Genomic DNA, 26215 nt, shown 5'->3' on the forward strand with positions numbered 1-26215 from the left:
TTGCGACATACCACCAGCAGTAGCCACAGTGTACTGGTAGGTACCGGTAGCAAAGAAGTGCAGGGCTGCCATCACCTTCACCTCTGGGGTCAGTGCTGTAGGGTATGTCCAGCCAGGTAGCAGATGTGGCGCCAACTGCTCTGCCAACTCCGCAATCAGTGGCCTGGTGAAGCGGTACCGTCTGATGCAGTCGCGCTCCTGCATGGTTGCAAGGTCTGGGAATGGACGATGGACAGCTGGTGCCCTGCAGTACAGAGATGCACAAAGGAAGATTGTCAGTACATCCACCCATGTGGCCATGACCACGATCACTATCACATGCTAGTTCATGACATTACACAATGTACTGAGGTGCGTGCTGTTGGGCATGGACACATATGTCACCTACAAGACCACCACCTCACATCTCAATTCCTCATGTCCACATGAGTCCCATGTAGTGCAATGGGCCAATCATGTGGCTGTGTCACCCAACCTATGTGCTGCTGCAACGTTAAAAAAACACACCCCAGTGACAATTGAGGCCTCATGTCTCCCAGGCATCACATATCTTTGCCATGCAGAAACCCAGGCTCCCTGTATTGCCACATCAACACAGCAATGGACATGGCATAGCACGTACACACCACAAGGCAAGCGTAAGTCCCACAGGTAGTGGCCACTGTTGTTCCTGCCGGCCCGACATGTACGTCTCTTAGACACACACCCCATCAAGGTTGATGCATATACCTCATGGATGTGGAGACTGTCACCCATTGGTAACATGTGATCAGTCACATCTGAGACACAACATGCACACAGACTGTGGGTGCACATCAGTATTGTGGCTACAGGTCTCACTGTGACGTACATGCCATCAACCACAGGACTCAGGGTGTATGTGACATGTCCTAAACATATCCAACCTGACACTGTGGCCTTGACTCATGCCCATTACTGTACAATTGCACATCACAGTGGTAATGTGCACAACACACAAAGGATTCTGCCCCCATGTACACGTGCACAGCCTGGGAGTAGCTGCACAAAGTGCCAGCCAAAAAAACAGCTGTGGCCCCCCCCCAAACACCCAGGGAATGCAGCCTTACATGCCATGGGACACTGTGTGGCCAATGCTATAGTGTGGCAGGTGTGCGCAGGTGTCCATGGCCAGTATATGTGTGTTGCATCCGTATAATAGTCACACTAATGAGGTCCGACGCGGGTGACAATGCGTACGCATTGCACGGGTCATGTCCGAGCAGTGCGTACGCTTTGGCACTGAATGCAATGAGGTCCGACGTGGGTGACTATCATGCATACGTGTCAGAAAGGCATGGTCCGAGACAGGCTTACGCCTTGGCCATTGAATCGTATGGAGACGGGTGCATGTGTACGTTCAAAATACGCATTGTACAGTCAGTTGAACGAGCCGTGCGCACCAATTGGCTCTGGACTGTCATGAAGACAGATGCGGATTCAAAAGTTGTACGAGTTGTGCACTGGAAATTCAGTTGGATGCCTACAACAATGTTGCAATTTCAAGTGTTCCATGAAGATGAAGATTTGAACGATGCGGAAGGCGTGTACGAGTCGTACTTTTAAATGGATTGGCCAGATTCATAGAATGCAACCGTGTTGGACCTATCACTTGGGACACATGGCACAGAGTCTGCCTCTGCAGCACAGATATAAGGCTGGCTAGCCTCCAGGGAGCTCACTTGCCTGCTCACTTGCCTGCATTACATGCTACTGGACCACATCCCTGCTACCACTGCTGCTGTCTATGCATCCTCTGGCTCCTGCTATGGCACGTACTCTGGAGAGGGCCCCAGCCTTCACTGAGGAGGAGAAACAGGCCCTGCTGGACGGGCTCCTTCCAGAGTACAGAAAGCTCTATGGGAAACCAGGGGAGCAGGTAATTGTGCATGTTGTCTGACTAGCAGTACTAGAAGTGTGTACACCAGTGGCAAGCAGTCTCAATGACTGCTTTCATCCCCCAAAGTGTGTAGGTACATGCAATGAATAGTTTTCCTGCTGCTAAAGTGCAATATTGCAAGCTCAAACTATCCAGGCATTGTTAACATGTCAGACATGCATGTGCTTTTGCAAACCCCATGGTTGCACTACCTGTGTAATTTATTTCCCTTTGTGATGATGACATGTCTATCCAAATGTGTGCTGCAGAAATATGGAGCATGTGTGTTAATGCACTTTTCACTTTGTCCTCCTCACAGGTTGATCCTCACCAGAAGCAGGAGATCTGGCTGACCATCGCCCGGGCTGTTCGTTCTGTGGGGGTCTACAAGCGCCGGATCCGCAACTGCCAGAAGAGGTGGCCGTACCTTCAGGGCTGGACCCGGAGGATAGCTAGAGTCCAGCTGAAGCTGTCACATCCACGCAGGAGGGGAGGACACAGGACCCTGACTCCCCACATGCTCCGGATCCTGGCAGTGGTCTTCCCAGACCTGGATAGGCAGCTGAAGGCCAGACAGCAGCAGGAAGGGGGTGAGTCCATGTCTGATCTGTGTACTATGTCTGACATGCAAATAGCAGTCTTTTGTCCTGCTCACACTGCCACGTTACGTAGCTCTTGTAGTCCCAAATTCAGGTCCCTCATTTGTGTGATGCACCCTCCTCATCTGTTCCACAGGTGTGGCCCCTCCAATCTGTTGCTTGTGTCACTAGGGCACTGTGTCCCTGCAGTCAGCTATGCTTCAGGTACCGGTCAGCATCAGTTCCCGTGAATCTGTTGTGTGTTTCATGGGTGGGTCAATTGTTTACACAAGGCCTGAGATCTGACATGTGATCTGTGTGTGCCCTTGAGATGTGCACCAATTGCTGGTCTGACTCGCAACATGTGGCTGGGGTATTCCAAACAAACCCATGCAGCAGGGGACTCCAATTTAGGGGCCTCAGGAGTATGCATAGCAAGTATGTCCCACTTGCTTAGCCACCTGACTACTGTCCAGGGCCAAACACTGTTTCACTTAGTCCTGGCCAGTCATGCCCCCTCAAGGGCATTTACAAACACTCTGTAATCCCACTCCTGTGTATGAAATTGCAGGTTGTGCTCAGTGACATGTGTGCTCAGGTGTCTGCCTCTGTGTCATCAGGGTGTGGCTTGTTGCTAAGTACAACTGGGGTGTCCATGATTCAGAGGGTCAGCATGACATCTGCAATGTGACTGTGAGAGACAAGACCTGTGTGACATATAGGTGTGTGATCATCTGACAACGCACAATGGTGTATGCAACTGTGTCCTTCATGCAGCTGGGTTACATGCATGGCAGACTGTGATGTGATGTGTGATGTGTGATGTGTGGCTGGAGTGCAGCGCAGTGACAGCTCGGCTGGGTATAAATTTAGCAGACAGTGGTCCCGTCTACTAAGGGGGTCAAGTTTACCTTCTCTGTTGCCTACAACCTATGAGGTGCAGGAAACTGTGGATAAAAGCTACACTACCCTTTGTAAACAGATTGTAACATCACTGGATGAACTGATCCCTTTAAAAAGGGTGAAGAACAAGCCTCGGAGAACCAATGCTTGGTTCACTGGTGATCTCAGCCAACAGAAACTCCGCTGTAAACAGGCGGAGCGTGCTTGGAGGAGAGGGTACGCGGATTCAGATCGTGCACAATACAGACAGGCTTTGCGGGAATATAAAGACCACCTAAAGTTGGCTAAGGCGAAGTTTCTGGAAGACTCTTTGACTAAAGCCACTAATAAATCACAAACCCTTTTTAAGCTGGTCAACAACTTGGCAAATCCGGCTTCTGCAGCCCCAGCTACCACAACATCTCAGGAGCTGTGTAATTCCTTGGCCTCTGCATTTGAGGAAAAAATCAGACTCATCTTGAGTGGCCTCTCGACTCCGAGCCACGTGGCCCTGATAGAGTCTTCTCCACGGAAACCTCCTCACCCTTCGGGTGTCGAGGAGGTTAAGGGGGAACAACAGCAATTATCTTGCTTTCCTATCCCTTCCTTGGAGGAATTCTGCATAGTGGCTAATGGTGTGTCGTCGGGTTCCCCACTAGACCCCCTGCCACATAGGATATGGAAGGCCTTTCAGATAGAATTGCTACCTCCGTTGTATACCATCTGCTGTCAGTCTTTGACTTCAGCCACGGTTCCTGACAGCTGGAAGCTTGCAATCGTGACACCGTTGCTAAAAAAGGCCTCTCTGGACCCGTTTTGTCCTGCCAGCTATAGACCCATCTCGCTGCTTCCATTCCCTATAAAAATTCTAGAGAAGTTGGTTACAAGAACTTTATCAAACTTTCTGGAATCCAACGCTTGTTTGGACGCTGTCCAGTTTGGTTTCAGGCCGGCGCATGGGACCGAGACCGCCCTGATCACCGTGCTTGACGATCTGCGAACGCGTGTCGATATGGGTAAGGCAGCATTTTTAGTGCTGCTGGACATGTCGGCCGCGTTCGACACGGTGGATCACGCTGTCCTGCTGGATCGCCTCAAGGGGGCGGGCGTGGGTGGTCTGGCGCTGGGCTGGCTTGAATCTTACCTGGAAAATAGGCAACAAGCAGTTGCATTACCACCTTTTCGGTCAGACACACGTCAGGTGAAGCAGGGTGTGCCACAGGGGTCTGCGATCAGCCCGATCCTCTTTAACCATGACCTCCGACCCCTAATCAGTTTGATAAAATCATTCGGCATCTCGGTAATCAATTATGACGATGATACACAACTGATTTTTTCTTTTGAGGGTAAGGAGGCGGTTTTGAGGGACACTTTCCATCAGTGTATGTCGGAAACAGCAGAATGGCTTCGCCTCAACTCACTCCAATTCAATGGGGCAAAGACTAAAGTGCTTCATTGCTCATTGGATCAGCCCTCCCGCACGTTACCAGAAGGTTTCTGGCCAGCCTCTATCTTAGGTACGGTGACAGCGGCGGAGTCGGCCCGTAACCTGGGGATTTTGTTTGAGCCTGGCCTGCAACTGGATGCCTCGGTGAATAAGACTATAGCTACGTGCATGGGCCTGCTTCGAGCCCTACGTAAAATCTTGCCGTTGCTCCCCCCACAGGCTCGAATAGAGGTGGTGCGCAGTACTATACTCAGTAGGTTAGACTACTGCAACGCACTACTTCTGGGGGCACCTAAGTCTTTAGTAGGTAGGCTGCAGAGGGTTCAAAACATGGCGGCCAAACTGGCTTTAGACCGACCTCGCTCTGCATCATCTTCAGAAGCTCTGTCTGACCTCCATTGGCTGCCTGTTCAGCAGCGTATTCTCTTTAAAGCTGCCTGTATTGTGTTTAGAGCGCTGCATGGGTTGGGACCGCTGCCACTCTAACATCTTTTCTCGTGGTACCAGGCTGCTAGACCCTTAAGATCCTCCTCGGCTTTTTTGACCATAGTCCCTAAATTTGTTAGAGTGAGGATGGGTGGTCGTGCCTTTGGTTTTACAGCTGCTAAGCTGTGGAATACTCTCCCTCTGTTGCTAAGGAGTAAGCAAGAATTCCTCTCCTTTAAAAAAGAGTTGAAGACCTATCTCTTTCCAAAGTAATGTAGTGTATTAGATCTGATGACTCACCTATGGTCCAGCGCCAGGATACCCTTGGGGTGACAGTTGCGCTTAATAAGAACTTAATACATACATAATACATACATACAGGGATTTGTGTTTGCTGACACTCATATGTCGGATTTGCATGATGTGGGGTCTTCTGGGTCTTGGATATGTTGTTTGCATGGGATGGGCAAGTGCGCCGGTCATCTGCTGAGTTTGCTTTACCCCAGAGCTAGGATTGTGAGTCAGTGCATATTGTTGTTGTCTGGATGCCCTGCCCCTGTGACAGGAGACAGTGTTAACTGACTTTCAGGGCATACCAGTGCCATGGCATTTAACTTGCTATGAGTGAGCCTGCATTGTGTTCAAGTGTGCACCATGCACCACATTGTGGCATTGACCATCGGGACAGGAGTACATCATAGTGTGTGTTGCTGGCATGCATCACAAGCATGTGGAATGAGTATCTGCCCATCCCTTCATCCGGACACCTGTACTGAGTCAGTAGCAAGAGATGTGCTGTGTGTATAGTGACATACTCCTACATGTTCACTTGCATGTACAACTGATGTGTGGGTGGTGCATGTTGGCACATTGGCGTGTTAGCATCCAACATGCAACGGACATATGTCAGAAGGTCAAGGAGGGATATGTGTGCCATGGTTGATGTTGAGAATGACAATTGTCTTATCCTAAACAGTGTTGGCACTTTGAGCAGTGTTCAGCTGATGATGCCAGGGCTTGCCCTGTGATGTGATGTACTCACTGTGGTGTGTGCAGTCGGTGCAGGTGACTGGTGTAGTTCTGTTACTTCCTATTCCTATCCAGATACATCCACGGCCACAGGAAGGGACAGCTCCACGGACCAGGAGGAGCCACAGAGCCTTACAGGGACAGAAGGAGAGGAGTCGGGTGGACCCAGTGGCACGGAGGGCAAGTTGAGCCACACAGAGGAGTCGTCAGCACCATACCCCCCAGCTGAGGGCCACAGCAGCTTTGAGGATGACTCCCTTGTGGAGGCGGGTGTCAGCAGCCACCAAACCCCAGATAGTGAGGCGGTCCCCGCCCCCGCCGCCACCACCACCCCCCTCCCATCGGCTTCCATCCCAGAGGTCCCTGTGGGCCCCCGTGTTCGTGAGCATGTCTCCTTTGTGCCAGGCACCGCACCCCCTACCCCTGTGTCCCCTGCTGCCCCGAGTTAGGAGTCTGGACTTACTTCGACAGATCCATGTAGGGCAGACGTCGATGCTGAAGGTCCTCCATGCACACACAGGTCTGTTGACACAACTGGTGTCACTCATGGAGGGCATTTCCTCGGGCATGTCTGCCCTACAGAGGACCAATCAGTCCGTGGCCTCCTCCCTGACGGCAGCAGTGTCCCTCCTCAAACAGTCCCGCACCCCTCCTACCCCTGCACCACCCACGATTCCTGGCACCCTACCTGTCCCAACCACAGAAACCCCCAAACCAAGGTCTAGACGTGCACACAGGCAAGCGCAGGGGACTGATTCCACACTCACAGGGGCTGGTTTGCTGACACACACACAGTCATCCACAACCACTTCACAGTCCTCCGCGACCGCTCCCTCCCAGCCCCTTCCCTTGCCTCACCTGCAACCCCATCCTCCCAGAAGCTCTTCCTCTGTGACCGTGGCCTCTTCCCCACTGACCCTGCAGATCCTGATTACAAGGGCAAGAGGAAGTCCCCACATACAGAAGGGAGTGCCCCTCACACCCGGACACCCTCCCCCAGGCGCAGTCAGACCGAGACGCCCACCCGCAAGTCCCCCCGGCGCCAGAAGAGCAAGACCTCCCCGCCACCACGCAGCTCCAAGGCAAAGTCTCCGTCCTCCATCCCCCAGGTCACCACTCCAGAGGTTCCACCGCCACTCCCTGCCCCGAGTTCCCCAACACACAGATACACCACCCCCAAAATGCTAAGGCCATCCCCCCTAGCACTTGCTCCTCCACACCTGGTCAGACAGTTGGTGCCACTGATGTGGGGACCGTGTCTCCCCCCCTGCCCTGCGGACCTCACCTGTCCCCCATTCCGCTCCCATGGATGTAGGCACTGCTTTGGAGTCCACGACCACCCCGTCTGACTTGGGCACTGCAGTGGTGAGCCAATCCACCCCATCTGACCTCCACACTGGAGTTATGCCGGCACCCACACCATCTGACTTGTGCCCCACAGTTGTGACAGCACCCACCACTTCAGTCAGCTCCACTGCAATTGCAAGTGTCTCGTCTGCATCCACCACCTCTTCACTGACTCCTTCTGCTGCGCCCTGATCCTGTCCCTGCGGTGCCTGGCCTGCCCCCATGTATGCCCCTCCGAGGGGATGACCCCGGTCCTTAGCAGTGCAGGCAAGCAAGGTGTGACAGTTGTCACTCTAGTTCACTTGGCATTTGGACATGGACTGGCCATTGGCCTTTTGTTTGCACAGACGTTTAGATTTTCATATACTGAATTTGTCACTCTAGTTCACTCCTTGGCATTTGGACATGGACTGGCCATTGTCCTTTTGTTAGAACAGACGTTTCACTTTTAATATGCTGAATAAAGCTTTTTACTTTATCCCTGTGAACTTGATTTAGCTGTACATTATGTTGATGTTGTTTTACATGCCCTTGCGCCTGTAATGCTTGGTTTACAATGTTGAATACTGATGTGTTGATGTGAGGTACTCCCTGTGGTCCATGAGATATGTATCCTATTCTGGTGGGTATCCATGTCATCCTTTGCAGCTACCTGGGTGTGTCAGGATCAACTATTTGTGTACATCTCTCTGTGAGCATTTCATTGGCATGGTTACATCTGTGGCTTGCACCCCTGCACATATGATGTGCTTCCCATTGTCCAATTTGTCACTTCCACATACTTTGTGCTCATCAACACTGGACCTACAGGTGTGGGCATCATTGTAATAGGGGCAACTGGGGCCTCTGTGCAACTTGCTAGACATATGTTTTGGATATGTGCAGATGACTTAAGGGAGACTTACGTACCCAGGCTGTTTTGACCAGAGCCTTCATTGTGTGGTAACTGATGGCTGACTGACCAAGTGTTCTGCAGACATGAGTGGGACTTGCGGTGAATATGTTTGGCACAGCTGGGCTCCCACAGGAGCTGTGTCCCCTCAAGTTAGTGTGTTGTCCAGTGACATGGCCTGGGCCCATGGTGTGGGTTGTATGAGCATGTGTGTGTGTCCACATCCCTGTTCATACACAGACAATGTTCCCTTGATATGTTCCTGTTGTTGATGCTTGCTGAGTGGTACTGGGTTCATCCCACTACTTTTCCAATGGGCTACCAGATGTGTGGGTGCATGACACACTACTGTTAATTGGTGTATCATCATTGGGATTTGTCAGTTCTGAGTGGTGATGATGTTGTCAGACACAGATGGGACACTGTCAGGGTTCCTCAAGGCACTTGTTTGTTCGCAATATCATGTAGTTGTCCCTAGGTGGTAGTTTTCAGTGATTGAGACATTTGTATGTGTGTGTGACTGCTCCCACTTGTCGGGTTCATGGCTGCGATGCTGGCAGGTGTCAGCATGTGTGCCTTGTGTTTCTCCTTGGCAACTGCATTGTCCTGGGCCTGTGGCAGGAATTCTGAAGGTTACATGAGCTTTGAAGTCATGGCCATGTACCGCGTACTGTGCAGTATGTCTGTCATTCCCCAGGGTTCTAAACTGTCCTTGTGTGATGTGTCTGTGCACCTTAGTTCATCCCAACATTCCTGGGTTTGTCATGGGTGCATGTGCAATGTCACCTGTCCATGTGGGCTTCACAGATACACATTGTTGCAGTTCAGGGTGTGTAGTGTTGAGGGTGGACTGATGTGAATGTTTGCATGGATGGTCCCCTAGCTCCCGTTTGTCCATGGATGAGGGGCCATGCTGAATGATTTGTGTTTGTGTATGTGTGATGTACGTTTGTGGCACAGGACACATGTCTGGGTTTCCCAGTTTGTACGACATCTACCTTTGTCATCATAGTGGAGGTGTCATGCATGCTTGTGTCACCCCAATGTCTGGTCCCTGGGGATAGTGCTGTTGTGTGTCAGTCTCTTGCTGTGTTAGTTGGTGTTCATACCAGCTTGTGTCACATGTGTCTGTTGTGCTCCCTCTCATCTCCCAATGCCTGATTGCCCACTGAGGGTGTCCCAATGATGTTTTACTTTTGTATGGCACTGTGTCCACATCTGTGTCACTGTGGTTCAGCCCCCCTCATGTGTTGTGTAGTTGCCTGGGGATACTGTGACACACACACACATGTTGTGTCCGATGTGCAGTGTGAGTTTGCCTGTTTGTGTTTGTGCATCTGCACCAGTGCATTGGTATTGCTGTTGTGGGCCTTTGTCTGGATGCTGTTTCTGTGATTTTGCATGCTTTCCCTGTGAGTCATTTCACATCATTGTGCACATTCATCCTGGTTGTTGGGTGCCATTGCTGGCATGGAATGTGAGTTTGTGAGCTGACACCTACAGTCTACACATGTTGTTTTGATTGGTGTGTCTATTTTCGAGATGTGTGCATGCTTGGTGATGGTCACTTCTGCTGTTGTGTCATTGTACGCTGAATGTATTGTCAGCCCCCATGTGTGGTGCTTGTCTGCACATGGCCGAGAGTGTGTTATGTTTTCACAGCACTGTTAGCCTCACCACATCTCTGTGTGTATGGGACACAACCACTAGTTTGCCCCAGAAGTGTTTGATGTGTTGGGAGCAGGGATCATACATGCTGTTTGTTATTTGCAGCTTTGACCATGATCAACTTACCTTTTGGTCACTGTGATGAGGGGGGTTTGTGAGCCCCCACTTAACTTCTGTTCTACACAGTGAGGGGGTGTTCTTTTTACATTGCCACAGTGCTATGGTGAAGCTTGCCTTGTGTATGTCACACTCATGTGTTCGTCACACATGTGCTGTTACTTACATTGTATGCTCGTAGCTATAATCACTGTTGTGGGCATTTGTCACAGACTACACACTGTTGTCATGATGTTATGGGGGATGTATTTGGCGGACATACCTGATGTTAGAGTATGCTGGATGTGTTGCGCATCACCCATTCTATGGCTGGGGGTGGCAGGGGTGATGGGCAACATCAGCCATATTGATGTGTGGATGGCAGGGGTGATGGGCAACATAAGCCCTATGGCTGGGGGTGGCAGGGGTGATGGGCAACAGGTCCCCTGTGAGTGGGGGTGGCAGGGGTGATGGGCAACATGAGCCCTATGGCTGGGGGTGGCAGGGGTGATGAGCAACATAAGCCCTATGGCTGGGGGTGGCAGGGGTGATGGGCAACAGGTCCCCTGTGAGTGGGGGTGGCAGGGGTGATGGGCAACATCAGCCATATGGGTGTGGGTGGCAGTGGTGATGGGCAACAGGTCCCCTGTGAGTGGGGGTGGTAGGGGTGATGGGCAACAGGTCCCCTGTGAGTGGGGGTGGCAGGGGTGATGGGCAACAGGTCCCCTGTGAGTGGGGGTGGCAGCAGTGATGGGCAACAGATCCACTATGGGTGGGGGTGTTTGTGGTGCTGGCCATGCAGCCGCTATGGTGGGCTGTTGTTAGTGGCCAGGATGTGGATCCCCTGTGTGTGTGTGCCATTTTGCGGGTACGTGTCGTTTGTTTGTGTTGTAGGTGTCTGACTTACCGCCTGCGCCGTCGGTCCTGATCCGGTCATAGATGTAGAGTACTGGTATGACCTGCGCAATGGGATTCATGATGTGTTCGTGTCGTACACGCTGCTTGTTGCTCCATCTCGTACCCGCTGCAAGTTGGTCCGTCTCGTAGCCGTGTATTGATTTGTGGCGAGAATCGTAGCTGATATGCTTGTTTTCCGGATGCTGTGACGTCCCGTGCGTGATGACCCGTCCGGCGCGTAGGAAGTACGCATCGTACTTGTCATGACGGAAACTACTATGGATACTGCTTCCGGGCGACTCGGTTCATCTTTAGGAGTTACGGCTCGGACGGAGAATGGGGCTTGATTCACAGCCTAAGTGTCAGTCGTGTTTTTGGCAGTTATGCGCATCGTACTTACTCTACAGGACGGACCGGCTCCGGGTACGTGTCGGTCGCACGGTAAGGCTACGGACAGCTGTCCGACCGGCCATCGGAATCAGCCCCCGGGTGTTAATTTGCTTGTTGTCCCAAAAAAAGTGTGACAACGTGCATAATTCTGGTGTTGTACTCCCATTGTAAATGCGTCTATGTAGTCAGTGGCTGTGAAAGCTTTGGAGCACCAATGGCATCATAGTTCAAGGAGGACACGTTATCCAATTTGGCATGACACAGTATTTCCTGGATCAGCCAAAAGTAAGAGTGTTAATTCCAATAGCAACTTTACAGCAGCTATGAAACTATTCAATCACTTGAACTTATAAGATTTTCTGTGACTGCTGTACAGAGTGCGACAGCAGCCGCACACATCTGTTTCTTGTGTGCGTGTGGTCTCTGCTGAGCTCACACTATAACATATTATGGCGAGTCAGAATTTCAAAAAAATCGACAATTCAAATAGGGTCCCAGTGCTGGCCCAGGGAACTGGGTCTATGCCAGGTTTTTAGGATGTCCATGAAAGATATATTTACATGCAATAAATCTAAACCTAAACCCTTTACATAGTCAGTGGTTCTCAATGACAGCTCCTCCACTAAGGTAGAGGAGCGTCGTCCCACAAGAAAAATCAAATGATAATACAATATTTTTATCATTTTATTTTTCATTATTAGCTCTGTAAAGTTGGTGTAGGCAGGGTGGAGTGGGGCTGCGCTTCCTGCAAGGGAAGGAGTGGTGGCACTCCCTCAAGTGCGCATGACTGCGTGGCCGACCGTCTTGGGCCGGCCAAACAGTTGTGTGCACTGTGCATTTTCTCCACCGGGCTGTGTTGTACAGCCCGGTGAAGAACATGCCCAGCCTCCCAGCCCCTCTTTGATCGCCGAACCACGGCGCTCAGACTAATCACAGCGCTGCATTGCAGCATGGTGATTGGTCAGGGGAGTCAGGAGCCTGGGTGCTTCCTTGTTCGTTGACCAAAGAGCTCGAGGATGGGGGAAAGCGGCCGCCTGAAGGGTAAGTAATTTATTTTTTCTTTGCCCAATTGCTTTTCTTTTTACCCCCCGTTCCACCACCACAGCCCAGTAGCAGCCACTACTGGTGGTTCTTCTGAAAATCCTGCGTGGTTCAAGCCCCCTTTAGATCTATACATTGGGTAGCCCTGGGTTAACATGATTTGTCTGATGACTGTATTTTGGACAAGGCAAGGTGCGCTGACATCTGGGAGACCTACTGCCTCCCACTCAATTCAGATGTGGAAAAAATGGAAAGTGTTTTACAGTTTATGAGGCAAAACTTTTGATTCCAATCTGCAACATGCACTGCTCTACCATCTGCGCTTTTGAGTATGTGCGCCCCTAGTTGCGTTTGTCAATGTTGTAGCTATAAATTATTGAACTGGGATTATCCCTTCTCTTGGTGTGGCTGATGACAGAAGTGTGAACGTGTGGTTAGGAAGCATATGGAATTAGAGTGTTTCGGTTTCATAACCTTTTATTCTCGACCAGTAGCGGCAGGCATTGCTCACATTTGGGCACGAAGGGTCGCGGGAGTGTCGCGTGGAACTTTTAAAAAACAAATTCAATTATAATTCTACCGGGTCCCGCGTCTTCACGGCTCCTGCTCTCCTGCTCTCCTGCCTCCGACAGGAACAGGAAGCAGGCAGCCAGGCTCCCTCCCCTAAGCCAATCACAAAATTGTGATTGGTCGGGATTCCGCCCAGCCAGGGGCTAATGGGGTGGCCATGTTCTCCATGCAGGGTGCAATGCAGCCTGCACAGAGAAGCGCAGAGTGCGCATGACTGATTTGGGCAGCCTGAGAGGGCCGACCTAACAGTCTTTGTACACTCAGGAGTGGGCAAACCACTCCTCCCCTGCCCTGCTCAAAGAGCAGAGCAGCCCCACTCACACGCCCGCCCACAATGCCCAAAGCAAACATAAAATGGTAATAACGTTTAGTTATTACCATTTTTATGTTTTGGCTTTCCCGCACTGCGAGAAAGCAGTGGGGCGATGCTCCTCTGCCCTAGTGGAGAAGCCACCCCGTGCTCAACTGGAAATTATGCTGCTAAACATGAAAAAGGCCAGTGCATACCAGGATTTACAGAACTGGTGTTACACATAAATTGCATATGCTACAAGAAAATATTACCTTCAATATTTCTGACTACAAGCAACATTTGTTTATTTTCTTAAATAACTCATCATAAAATCCATGACATACCAAGGAGGATGTTCCGACATGACAAATATTTTTTATTTTTAATTCATGTATTTACGGTGGAGAATGTCGAAAACTTTGGCCAAAACAATAATCAACAATAATTTTTAAAAAAACAAGAGGAAATGAGTCAAAGAAGTTTAGGGCTTTCAAATAATAGATGATCTTTACGATGCATTTTGTAAAGAGCCACAAAGGTATAATATGGATTTGTGCTCCAAAGCGTGGATTCAAGATTGTGAAAATAATAATAATAATAATAATAATAATAGCTACTTTGTGAATGAAGCAGGGTAGTCACAAGAAAAATAGTGCGGAGAGCATTATGTCTGAAACCCTGCGCTTTCCAGGGCCATGCACTTTTACTTTGATATATATTTACTTGAATTTAAGCCTTCAGTCTTCATTAATAAAGAGACAGTTTGTGAGGCTATATCAATAAATGGCCCCATGTTTTCTCTTTCCCTGGAGTAGATTTTCTTTTAATGCACAGCAATACAGATTTACGAGGTAATACTGTAATGAGTAAGCTGCAAGATATCTTTTGAGAATTCCTTGAAGTCATACTCCTGCCACATGCGCATGTCAGTGAAACTTACACACACAAATAGCTGTGTGAATCTGGCCCAAATTGCCTATGCTTCATGGTGGAGTGAGAGGCAGGTTTATAAGCTTTATATTTCCAAAAGAGAAAATTGCATTAAAAGTTATAATTTGTCATTCATTTCAGGCGATTATACTTTGAGAATTGATCTTGCAGACTTTGAAGGACAACGTCGCTACGCACAATATAACAGCTTCAGAGTTGGAGACGAAGAGGTAAGTTTCACTTTTTGGAAGATGGGAAAATGTGTCTGTAAAACATATACTACTATGTACCCATCCGAACAGGAGTGCTTTTCAAAAAGACCTACGTATGTACCACTTTTTTATCCAGCTATAGACTCACTGTTATCAACAAAGAAGGTGCAAGACTAATAAATTTAATTTAAGGAGCAGTGGCTGCTCCTTCTCCTACATCACTTCCAAGACCTGGAACAGCCTTCCCCACCAGCTCCGTACAGCTTCCTCGCTGGTAGACTTCAGAAAGAGACTCAAGAGCTGGCTCTTTGATGGAGACACAGCGCCCAGAGACCCTTAGGGATGACAGTGTTGCAATTGACATATGCTGTTTCGTTTGATGATTAATTTTAACCACCAGCAGTGTCCTGTTGTTATTCTAGAAAAGTCTAGATTCCTAAATTGGTTTTCTCATTTGTAAAGCACACATATCACAGAAGGAGATTCACGGCGGGGCGTGGCTTACCACGCGATGCGGACGGACGTGCTCGGGTAGAGCTCCCGCCTGAGCCTCCCTGCCCCGGGTCGTTTATCCGGCAAAACTTCTTCTACACAGCCCGCTGCTGCCGGCGGACCTGCCCCGAGACCTGCTGCCTGCCCTGGCTGACTTTGGGGCGAATCAGAAGTGGGGCTCTGCACCGACCCCGAAGGCGAGACTGAGGCCGCCTAGATGGCAGCGCTTCTGGGGACATTAACTACGCGCGTCCGCGGCTTCAGACGGACCCCTGGGCCTTGAGTTGCGGCCTGCGGGAGAGACATCGCGGCGGCGCGCGGAGGCCTGCGACCCTTGCGGAGGGGCCCCCCACACGACTGGAGCTGCAATCGGAGGCGCCTGCGGACCCCCCCTCCCCCACGGAGAACTAGCTGGAGGCGGTGGCAAGCTGGGGATGGCCTGGGGCAAACACGTGGACGGAGCCCGCAGCGCCTGGCCTACAAGTGAGTTGCTCAACTGGGGTCCTGAGAGCGGCGGGTGGAACCGGAGAGACGACGGTGCCTAGCCGCTGCCACGCATAAGTGGATGCCCTCCGGCCGCTGCCGGGATTGGATGGCCTTCTGGAGGGGTGAGATACCCCAACGGCGCTAGGGATCCCAGGACGCACGAGGGGACAATGAGGCTTCCCCCTCCCCCCGCTCTGACCTGATTCCTTCTGAGCTGGGACTGCCTTCTCCCCCCCCCGTTTTTTCATGCACGACGTTGGGCACTGAGGACAGACTCGCTCCGGACAGGGGCTACGCCGCTGCTGCGCATAGCTGCCCACGTCGCCGCTGCCCGCCGGCACCGAGGGAGCTGCTGGGGCGCCTGGCTGGACCCCATAGACCCACGAAACGCAAACCCTGCGCCCCCGGACACTGCGGAAAGAGAGCGCGAACGCGGGGTGGGCGAGAGGCGCAGACGTGACCATACCCATTGGAGGGAGCCCTCTGTCATCCGTCTAGCGGCCGTTGGACCCTTCACTGCTTGGAGCCTCTGGACCCACGACGACCGGGACGCATTGCGCGGGGCCCGGTAGCTTGGAACGGCGGAACCCGGCGCCGCACTGGGATAGATATGCGAGCCGCCCCTTTCCCTGGAGGCGATACACGGCTCGCAACGACAGCCTCGACGCCACAGCGGTGATTCGCCACGCGCGACGGGCCTCTACCCCCCTGCGGCAGGAGAGCCTACCTTGCAAGCGCCGCCAGCCCCATGCCTGGAGGGGTGCGAACACGCACCGGATCGGGGACTGCACCGGCGAGGGGAAAGCAAGCGAAAAACAGCGCCCAAGATGGATACCGAGCAGGTGGCGTCGAAGCTGGACAGCGTCCTGGCAGCCATGGAACGGATGGAAGAATCCCTCCAGCTGACACGCACCTCCCTGGAGACCAGAATCGATGGCGTGGCGATAGACTTAACCCACCTCCGGGCCGATCATAAAAAGCTGCAAGCTCGCACTAAGACGCTGGAGGACACAATGGCAGTCATCGAACCAATGGCGGCGCAGACAGACAAATAAGTGCGAGATCTCCTGCACAGAGTGGAACTCTTGGAAGACCGAGCCGAGGACGCGGAGGGACGGGCACGAAGAAACAACATCCGCCTAGTAGGCATTCCGGAGCAATGGGAGGGAGCGGATCCGGCTCGCAGGGTAGAGGAATGGCTAAGAGACTTGCTGCCAGAAAGCGCGCTCTCCCCCTACTTCGTGGTGGAGAGAGCCCACCGAGTGCCCACGAGACCGCTCCCCCCTGGCTCTAATCCTAGACCGTTTCTCCTTCGGGTTCTCAACTATAGGGACCGAGATGCCATACTGCGCGAAGCCAGGAACCTGGGGGAAATCACCATAGACAACGCCGCGGTGATGTTCTTTCCGGACTACACGGTGCGAGTGCAGAGACAGAGGCATTCTTTCCTGGCAGTAAAAAGACGACTGCGCGAAGCAGACCTTAAGTACTCGCTACTTTTCCCTGCCAAACTGAGAGTGGTAGCACGAGACAAGACACATTTCTTCACGACCCCGGAGGAAGCGGAGGCCTGGCTGGATGGAGGAATGCCCGAAGCGCCGCGGAGAGCGCCGGGAACTACCACCACAGAGCGGGCCCGAGGATCACAGCGCCGGCGCCGCCGTAGACCGCCCACGCCACCGCTGGTCGAAGAAACGATGATTCACTCCCCACCGGCGGACCTCATTCAGCAGGAACAGCGAGATGCCCTGCGCAAGGTGGCTGCAATCAGCAATTCCCCAGCGCCGTCACTCCATCCGGGCGCTAGCCCGGCTGTGTCCTCAACGGATGATGAGGCGATCTATGGCATCCCGGATACCCAGAGCTCTGGGGGACCCCCAGAGGTCACGCCGCAAACAGTGGATCTTTTTGGCTGATGGGAACCCGGTAGCGGACAGCCACCTGCCGCATGGCGCGGACCTACCTGGGTTCCTGCTTAGCTGCCCCGCCCTCCAATGGAACTGCCTCGGGCCTACCTGCGCCCACACCATCGCTGCTCAGGGGGACTCGAGCACGGACCTAGACACTGTAAGTACATTTTCTAATCATAGACTCGTGACTCATTCACCCACATCGCAGATCCGCACATGTGCCCCACGGTGCTCTCCTGCCGGTTCGCTGCCACATGACCTACTTGGAGAGAGGCATGCCCCCCCCCTGGCACCCTTGCCCGCACTTGACTGACATCTGGGCACACAGCTGCTGCGGCACTGAGCGGCGGACACTAGGCGTCCGCCGGACGGCAGCGGCTTCCGCACCTCACCCGGGGGCGATGCCGGGCTCTTCCAGGACTACACTGTTTTGTTTACTGATACAATATAAACCACGAGATCCCCCTAAGACTGTATAGTTTACGAGCTCATTTGAGCGTTTGGACGGCGAACTGTTGCGCAGCCGACCTTTTGGTATTTTTGACTTTGTTGCCATGTTGAGGCTCTATGTTTTCCCTTTCTTCCCTATCCCCCTGCCTTGCTGGAGATCATGGTGCCGCGCACACGGCGCTAATCCTACCCACACACTGGGAGCGGACTGCTGGAGCTGGGGGGCTATTGGACTGGGGGCCGACCCTTGGGGGGGGGGAGCGGGAGGCGCACACACACACACGACTACTATGGCTAATGTACAAATATGCACATGGAATGTCAGGGGAATGCACACACCGGCTAGACGATATCATATATACTCATACCTAAAGCGACATAAAATTAGCATAGCGCTGCTCCAAGAAACTCATTTGAACGGAGCTGAGGTACGGGCGCTGCACCGCAGATGGCGAGGGCAACTGTATGCCACGGAATACTCCTCATACGCTCGCGGAACACTGATATGGATCCGTCCTGGGACTCCCTGGGAAGCCACAGAAATTGTAGTGGATCGGGAGGGCAGATATGCCGCTGCGCAGGGCAGGCTGGATGGCCAGCATATTGCACTAGTGTCCCTCTACTCTCCCAACGTCGATCAGGGCAGCTTCCTGGCGCAGCTCTTTGCGACCATGGCACCTTGGCATGCAACCTCGTGGATTGTGGGGGGCGACTATAATTGCACTCTAGATATAACACTGGATCGCTCCTCCCCACCCCCAGCTAACGCCTCTACACGGGGAGCCACGAAAGCATTACTGGAGTGGGCCGCGCGGTGGGATCTTCATGACGTTTGGCGAACACGCAACCCGGGGACGCGGGCATATTCCTACTACTCTGGCGCTCACGACTTATATGTCCGCCTGGACCGGTTCATGGCATCCACTGACCTCCTACCCCACGTGACAGACACGCACTACATGGGCCGCACGCATTCGGACCACAACCCACACTTCATGTCCATAACCTGGGCCCGCCCGCACCCTCCTGTGCCCACATGGCGTCTGCAGCCTGCGCTGCTACTAGACGCGGCTTTCCGCGATTCCTTGCTCGCGCGTACCGCGCAGTATTTTGAGGATAACACAGGTACGGCATCCACTCCACAGGTGGAGTGGGATGCCTTCTAGGTAGTGCTCCGGGGACACTGTTTGCATACACAAGGCCACGTGAGGCATCAACTGGAGAGGGACCTAACTAGGCTAGAGTCTGACTTACTCGCAAGAGAGGAGGGGGCTATGGATGGCGACGAGGACCCGCTGCACGACGCCCACACGGAACATGCGCACCTATTAGAGCGCCTCCGAAATGTCAACTATGCCGCGCACTCGGCGAGAACGCATCACCTCGGCGACAGGCCTGGCAAACTTTTAGCGTGGCTGATCTCTCAGGAGGCCCGCTCGGCCCCGGTGGCGGCCATACGGACGGAGGGGGGGGACCTAGTATACACGCAACTTAGCATACACGACGCCTTTACCGCCCACTATGACGCGTTGTATCGCTCCCGCCTATCAGTCCCCCCTCCTGATATAACTGGCTATCTCTCCCCCCTGCAAATGCCACAACTGACTATTGCACAGCAGGACGAGTTGGGAGCCCCGCTCGCGTCGGACGAGCTCCGAGAAGCCATCTTTAATCTGGCAAATGGCAAAACCCCGGGCCCGGACGGGCTACCAGCTGAGCTTTACAAGGCCGGCTCAGACATCCTCGTTCCGGAACTACTGAGAATTTATAGTGCGGCAGCGGAAGCCGCCACTTTACCCCCAACGTTACATGAGGCCACGCTGGTCTCTATTCTTAAACCTGGCAAGGATGGCACACAGATGGGCTCTTACCGCCCGCTGGCGTTGCTAAACACGGATTATAAGATCCTGGCTTCTGCATTAGCCAGGAGACTGGCCCCTCATGTACCCACCCTGGTGCACAGAGACCAAAACGGCTTTGTCCCCACGCGCCACACTTCCTACAACATCCGCCGCCTCTTTCGGGTGCAGGAATACGCCACACAGCAATGGCCCAGGGCGGGATGCCTGATACTGGACCTGGAGAAGGCCTTTGACTCAGTCGAGTGGCCGTACCTGAGAGCGGTCACGGAGAAGTACCAGCTGGGGGGGGGATACAGAGCCATGGTCGACCTGCTTTATGGCAGACCGACAGTCCGAGTCCGCACGGGCCGCCTCCTCTCAGCCGCCATCCGGGTCCGCAGGGGCACTCGCCAAGGCTGCCCACTGTCGCCATTGCTGTTTTCTCTGGCCATGGAGCCTCTGGCCGCGACTCTCAGGATGCACGGGCTAGAGTGGGGAATCCCATTGGCGGACGGTTTGCACGCGGTGTCACTGTACGCGGATGACTTACTGCTGTACGTCAGGGATATAACTGCCATCCCTACCTCCCTCACTGACATCTTCCGCGCCTTTGGGGAGGTGTCGGGCCTGAGAGTCAATTGGTCCAAGTCGGGGGCCTATCCCTTTGGCCCAGACACGCCTGAATGCGACATCTGTTTGGGAGGGGACAGGCTGCACTGGCACCCCACCGCCTTCCGCTACTTGGGGATAAGGATATACAGAACCCCAGCGGACGTTTTGGAGGGAAACCTCCTTCGAGCGATCGCTTCTATCGGAGCACAAATTGGCTTCTGGAGCACCTTACCCCTTAACGTGCCTAGCCGCGTAGCATTGACCAAGATGATTGTACTGCCCCGACTACTCTATTATTTTGCGAACATGCCTATGTATGTTCCCACCAAGCTATTCCGCGAATTAGAGGTGCTGCTGCGCAGCCTCATCTGGAATAAGGGGAGACCGCGAGTGGCGCTGACCAAACTATACATGCCCACGGATTCGGGGGGCTTGGCGGTTCCTAATATGGAATTATACTACCTCGCGGCGCAGATGCAATGGGTGGCGGGGTGGCTGAGTGGCAAGCACCTCGAGGACACTGCCTCGCACGCGGCTGCCTGGACACGCACACAAATAAATACGCTGTTCCACCCGATAACCCGCGCGCTATGCCCCTCCCAGATCTACCTGGCGGTGGCGCGCAGATGTTTCCTGCAGTGCATTCGTCTCACACGCGTGACTACGCCGTATGCCCCGAGTTTGCCGCTCTTGGGCATGCCTGGCCCGACGGGGCCGCTCACAGAGGTCCGCTTGGCTAGCTGGGAACACGCAGGGGTGGACACGCTGAGTGACCTATACGCAGATGGTGACTTACTCACGTTCGCCAATCTGGCTGATGACACGGCTCTCCCGGCGGGGCAGTTCCTACTGCATGCCTCCCTCTTGCACACGCTCACTACTTCATGGGGCGACATCACAGTAGAACCTCCGACGCACACCTTCATACAATACCTGCATGTTCTGGGCAATGGCTCGCACATCATACACTGGCTAGCGCAGGCGCTGCAGGCACACTCGCAATCATCCGCGTTGCCACTGAGGGAGCGCTGGGCGACAGACAGGGGAAGAGACTGGACAGACAAAGAATGGGCACTGATACTGGCCGGCCCACCCAACATCCCACGTAACCCCCGCTTTAAACTTATACAATACTACATTCTGCAGCGCGCATACCTCACGCCAGATAAGATTAACAGATACTTCTCGCGGGCAGACGCAGCTTGCCAACGGTGTTCGCTACCGGGAGCGGACCTACTACACATGCTATGGCACTGCCCTGATATTCAGACATATTGGGACGACGTACTGACACTGCTCGCGCGCGACACTGACGGGCAGCTGCCGCACACATGGGAAGCATGCACACTAGGGTTGTATAAGCACACAAAGGATAACAAAGTGCAGGCACGCTTCTGGGACATGGGTCTTATAACGGCCAAACGCTTGCTCACTAAACACTGGAAGGCCACGGCCCCCCCACACATCAGATACTGGAAAGCCTCCTTCGCTAATTGGGCACAAGCGGAGAGTGCGGCGCTTCTTCGTGAGGAAAATGCGGGGCTTCGGAAGTTCCCCATCGTCCAGCTTTGGGATGACCTCCTCAAAGCCTTTCAGATGGCCTGCCAGGACCGGGGGATAACCTGATGCGACGGAGCTAGCTCCCGCCCCCCTCTGCTTGCCCCTGGTGGCCCCTACTTCCGCCCTAAATGGGACTGCTGCCGGGGATTGACCGCTGTACAGCTATGGCGCACAACCAGTGAACGCTGCTGCCACAATCTGAAACAAAGCGCACAGTGCCTGGCTGAGGGCCCAGGCGGGAGGGCATGACCACTCCACCCCACCCTGCCGCTCCCTCTCTGGCAAAGCGGAGCACCCTATGCGTCGAGAAAATGGGTGTGGGCGTCGGCGCTTTGGGATTCCAGCCTGCCTGGCAGCCCCCTCCCCTCCCTCCCCCGGCCTGCTGCTTCCCGCGCGCGCCGCGCAGTCCCGCTGTGCCCCACTCGACAGCTGCTAGCACTCCCGCTCAAACGCAAGATGATCTCCTCCCCCCCCCCTTCCCCTCGATCCAGTTTGAGTTTATGACCCTACCCTCGACTCCCCCTACCGCCACATACACACAGGGAGCAGTTTGTTTACTGGTTAAGCTCCCTGACCGGATTCCTACCTAATCACAGGTGACAGACGGTGGATGCGCCGTCGGGCGTCCCCGAAGCGCTACCATACCTAGCGTGCCCCGCTCACTGGCAGCGAAGCAATGATGACACACACACACCCTACCAGGGACGGGTACGCCCAGAGAATGCGGAAAGATCTTGCCCAGGGCACACTGTATTGAACACCAGATGCACCCCGACAATCAGCTGCTTGAGGGGTGTAGCGCTGGAGGGACGGATGCGCGCCACATAGCTCACGCATGGACTCGAATTGCGAAGCTGTAGACTGGATTCGCCGGATTTACACGTTAGCACCTATGTCTCAGTGAGCTATACCGACACATCCTTGCCGCGCTCCGGCCCGCATTGCGAGCGCGATACTGACACTGAGCTGACCGAAGGCCTTTACACTTGGGGCCAACCACGGTATCCTACACGACTCCAGATAGGGGCCTGGGTGGCGCCCGAGATAGCCGCGGTGTGGGCTGGAATTCAGCGCCATCCATTGTCGCTGATAACACGCATAAGGACCACCACAACAAAACACCAAAAAGCAACATAGACCTACCATTTCACAAAGTACACACCTAATTCCTGTAACAATGCCAACCTGCACAACGCCGCCGGACCCCCGGGTTGCCGGATGAATGGCTGTGTCCTACTGTCTGGAAGCATGGGTTTATTGTCTAACTGCTTTGACACCTTGGATGGTGAATGTACATTGTAGGATGATGAAACTGTGCACAATAAAGGTTTTTCAAAAAAAAAAAAATCACAGAAGGAGGTTCATCACCCTGATCAGGCCACACAGTTTGAAGTCCTTAACACCTCCATGCTATACCAATCCATATGCATCTTCTATTCCAGTGACTCCCAGTTTTGATAAGAACATCTTTCACAAGGACAGGCTCATACACGAAATACAGAAAATCAAATAACATAAAACTTTCAACAAGGTTTGCTCCTGATAAGCACCAATATCTGGACCCTTTCCCTGAGGAACTCAATTCAAACCTGCTTTCTTTCTGGAAAAATCTATAAGCCACTTCTTCAAAATCTACTTCAAATTAATAATGTCCCTCTGACCTTTCACATTTCCTATAACCCCTCAATTTCTTAATCTTCTACTATGTTTTTCCATGGTACATGCAGAGTATTGCATCGACCAAGTGGTGCTCTATTAATTTGTTAAATACATATTGTCTTTATTCTAAATCTTTCCCCCATACATTAGGTATCAAAAAGGGACATCACTCCTGTAAAAATAACTTTCCATCAAGATGATAACATAAGCATATATTTTAGTGTTGATATATTTTACTTTTCATATTTCACAAACCTAGATGGGAAGCAAGACAGTGCTTAGCAAGGGCTTATGGTGTGCACTTAAGGCAAGAAGGTAAGCAGGGGTAAGAAAGGGATGTAAAATACATGTAAATCTGCATACCTAGTATAAAAACCTTTCTCTAATTTCCTTATTACGGTCGAGTTGTGCTGTCTCTGGTCACATTTAATAAGAACATGATTGCATATTGCCTGCTGCCAGCAGCCAAGGTGAAAGACAGGTCAAGGAGCATCCTTGCAGATGAAGTTTAAGCAGTTAAAGCTTTTATTATTGAGATCTGTGTTCTAAAATTGCCAGTGATCAGCAGAAACAAGAGATTTATGGCAACATGTTTATTTTTAGCCCATAGTTCATTACAGGAAAGAAATAATTCCCTTCATGTTACTATTCACTCTGAGCTACAGCCCTTTTTAATTATGATTTGCATTAAACTAATTCTCCTGTGTTTTTGTAGCAAATTGTTCTTTTTTGGTGTTCTTAATCTTGCACTATAGATTCCGCTTTTATGTCTGAAACCATACTATTGCTTTCATATTTAGGAGCAAGACCCTAAGGATTTAATAAGTGTGTAACAAGGATGATGGTAGGATCATGTATTATTAGGAATAAAACACCCCCTGCCATACATTAAAAGGATAATGCAAGTCTCCTTCCGTGAACTTTTGAATACGTGTTTTTTTCAAAACTCCACCTACTAAGCTGTTGTGATCTATCTGGTATCCCTGCTAGCGCTGGGACGCCTTTGAGTAGCCATGCGCTCTACAAATACCCTTAACAATAACAATAACAAGTGCCATGACCTTAAAAAGGAGCTCCACCTTCAGCCTCATTCCTCCATATGGTCACAGAACTCATTGGTGACGTGCGATATCCGTATCATGTATGACAGAGGGTACTTTAACTGATATGTTATGGTTAGAGCCTACGGAGATTTAGGCCCAATTTATTTCCTGCCAGAGAGCCCGTTGTTCTGCCATGGCGAGAAAGTAAATTACTGCAGCAGGATTTATGAATGACCGCCATCCTGGCAGTCATTTATAAAGCATTGCCAGGAACCACCGTCACGTCAGTTCCTGGCAATGCATTTCGCTGTTTGGTACAAGGCTCTGTCAAAATGACAATGCTCTGTACCAGACATTTTTCTTTTTTTCTTTTCAAAAAGAAAATCAAGAAAGTGGAGTTTCTTTTTTAAACTAAAAAAGACAATACTCCCCTCGCGTGCAAGGGGAGCATTTAGCAGTTTTCACTGCCCCCTACCTCCAGGGATTTCCTGGTGCTGACAGGCAGTGAAAACTGACCTCTAATTCTACCCATCTAAACCAGGTGAGTGGAATTACAGGGCTGCCTCTGATGGCCCTTACTCCACAGGGCCATCGGAAGGGTTTAATCATGAGGGAGACAGAGTAGTCTCCGCCATGATTACATCTATGACCTGCCTGCATCTAAATTGGGTGGGCAGACCATTATTTTGGTCGTTGCGACGGAGTTTGCTTACCGCCAAGATACAAATCAGGCCCTTAGTCATTATTGATAATGGAGAATGAGAGGCCTTTATCCAGGTCCAGGTAACCAGTGGTTACTAGACAGTAACAGTAGAGGGCACTGCCATTTACTTCTGGTGTCTGGTTGCCTTGGACACTAATTAATTCAAAATGTACTCTACCCTTGTATACGTGAGTCCCCAATGGTTACATCAGCAGTGATAAGTGGTTTGGAACTTCCATCCTCTGTCATGATATTTTCTTCCAGATTCATAAACTAGAGAATAACTCTGTCTAGCCACAGAATCACAAAGCATATTTTAAATAAATATTATTTTCATTTTTTTAAAAAATCTCTTAAAGAAAACATGCTACTACAACGTAAAATATTGCTTTTCTTGAAAACAAAAAATTAAATTCAATTTAAGCACCATAATGAACCTGTGTCTGGAAAAAATATTGTAAAACTGGTCCTCTCTCACACTATTGAGTATTAAAACGCGACAAGAATATCGACTGCAGAATACCGACTACTATTAAATCTTCAAGGAAAGTATATATACGTAAGTGTAGATTTACTCATCTTAATTCTATGATGTCAAGCTGAGTAGATGTGTAGTTAAGAAGATTAAATTCCACTTATCTATATATACTTTCCTTGACTATATAATGGCAGTAGATATTCTGTAGTTGATATTCTTTTAGGTTCATATCTTTTACCTCTGTATTCTAACATCCAACCAGAAAAACTTCTCCAAAAGAGCAACAATAAAGAGGGACTGGTGCACATAAGCATTACTCCTCAGCTAGAAGTGGTGGTTTTCATAACACTGTAACCAGAAAATTAAGATTTAGTTAAAGACACAGAG

The 26215-nt window shown here is 51.7% G+C and overlaps 1 protein-coding gene across 2 annotated transcripts in view; it reads left to right on the top strand.

Annotated features, from left to right (window-relative positions):
* The window catches only part of FGL1 (fibrinogen like 1), a 360978-nt gene that overhangs the window by 311154 nt on the left and 23609 nt on the right, over positions 1 to 26215 (top strand). For both annotated transcript variants that reach the window (XM_085641997.1, XM_085641998.1), the window contains one exon: positions 14524 to 14612. In XM_085641997.1, the coding sequence (XP_085498123.1) occupies positions 14524 to 14612 (89 nt within the window). The remainder of the gene's footprint in view (positions 1 to 14523; positions 14613 to 26215) is intronic.

The sequence above is a fragment of the Triturus cristatus genome, chromosome 2_2, assembly GCF_964204655.1.
Source record: "Triturus cristatus chromosome 2_2, aTriCri1.1, whole genome shotgun sequence".
Lineage (NCBI taxonomy): Eukaryota > Metazoa > Chordata > Amphibia > Caudata > Salamandridae > Triturus > Triturus cristatus.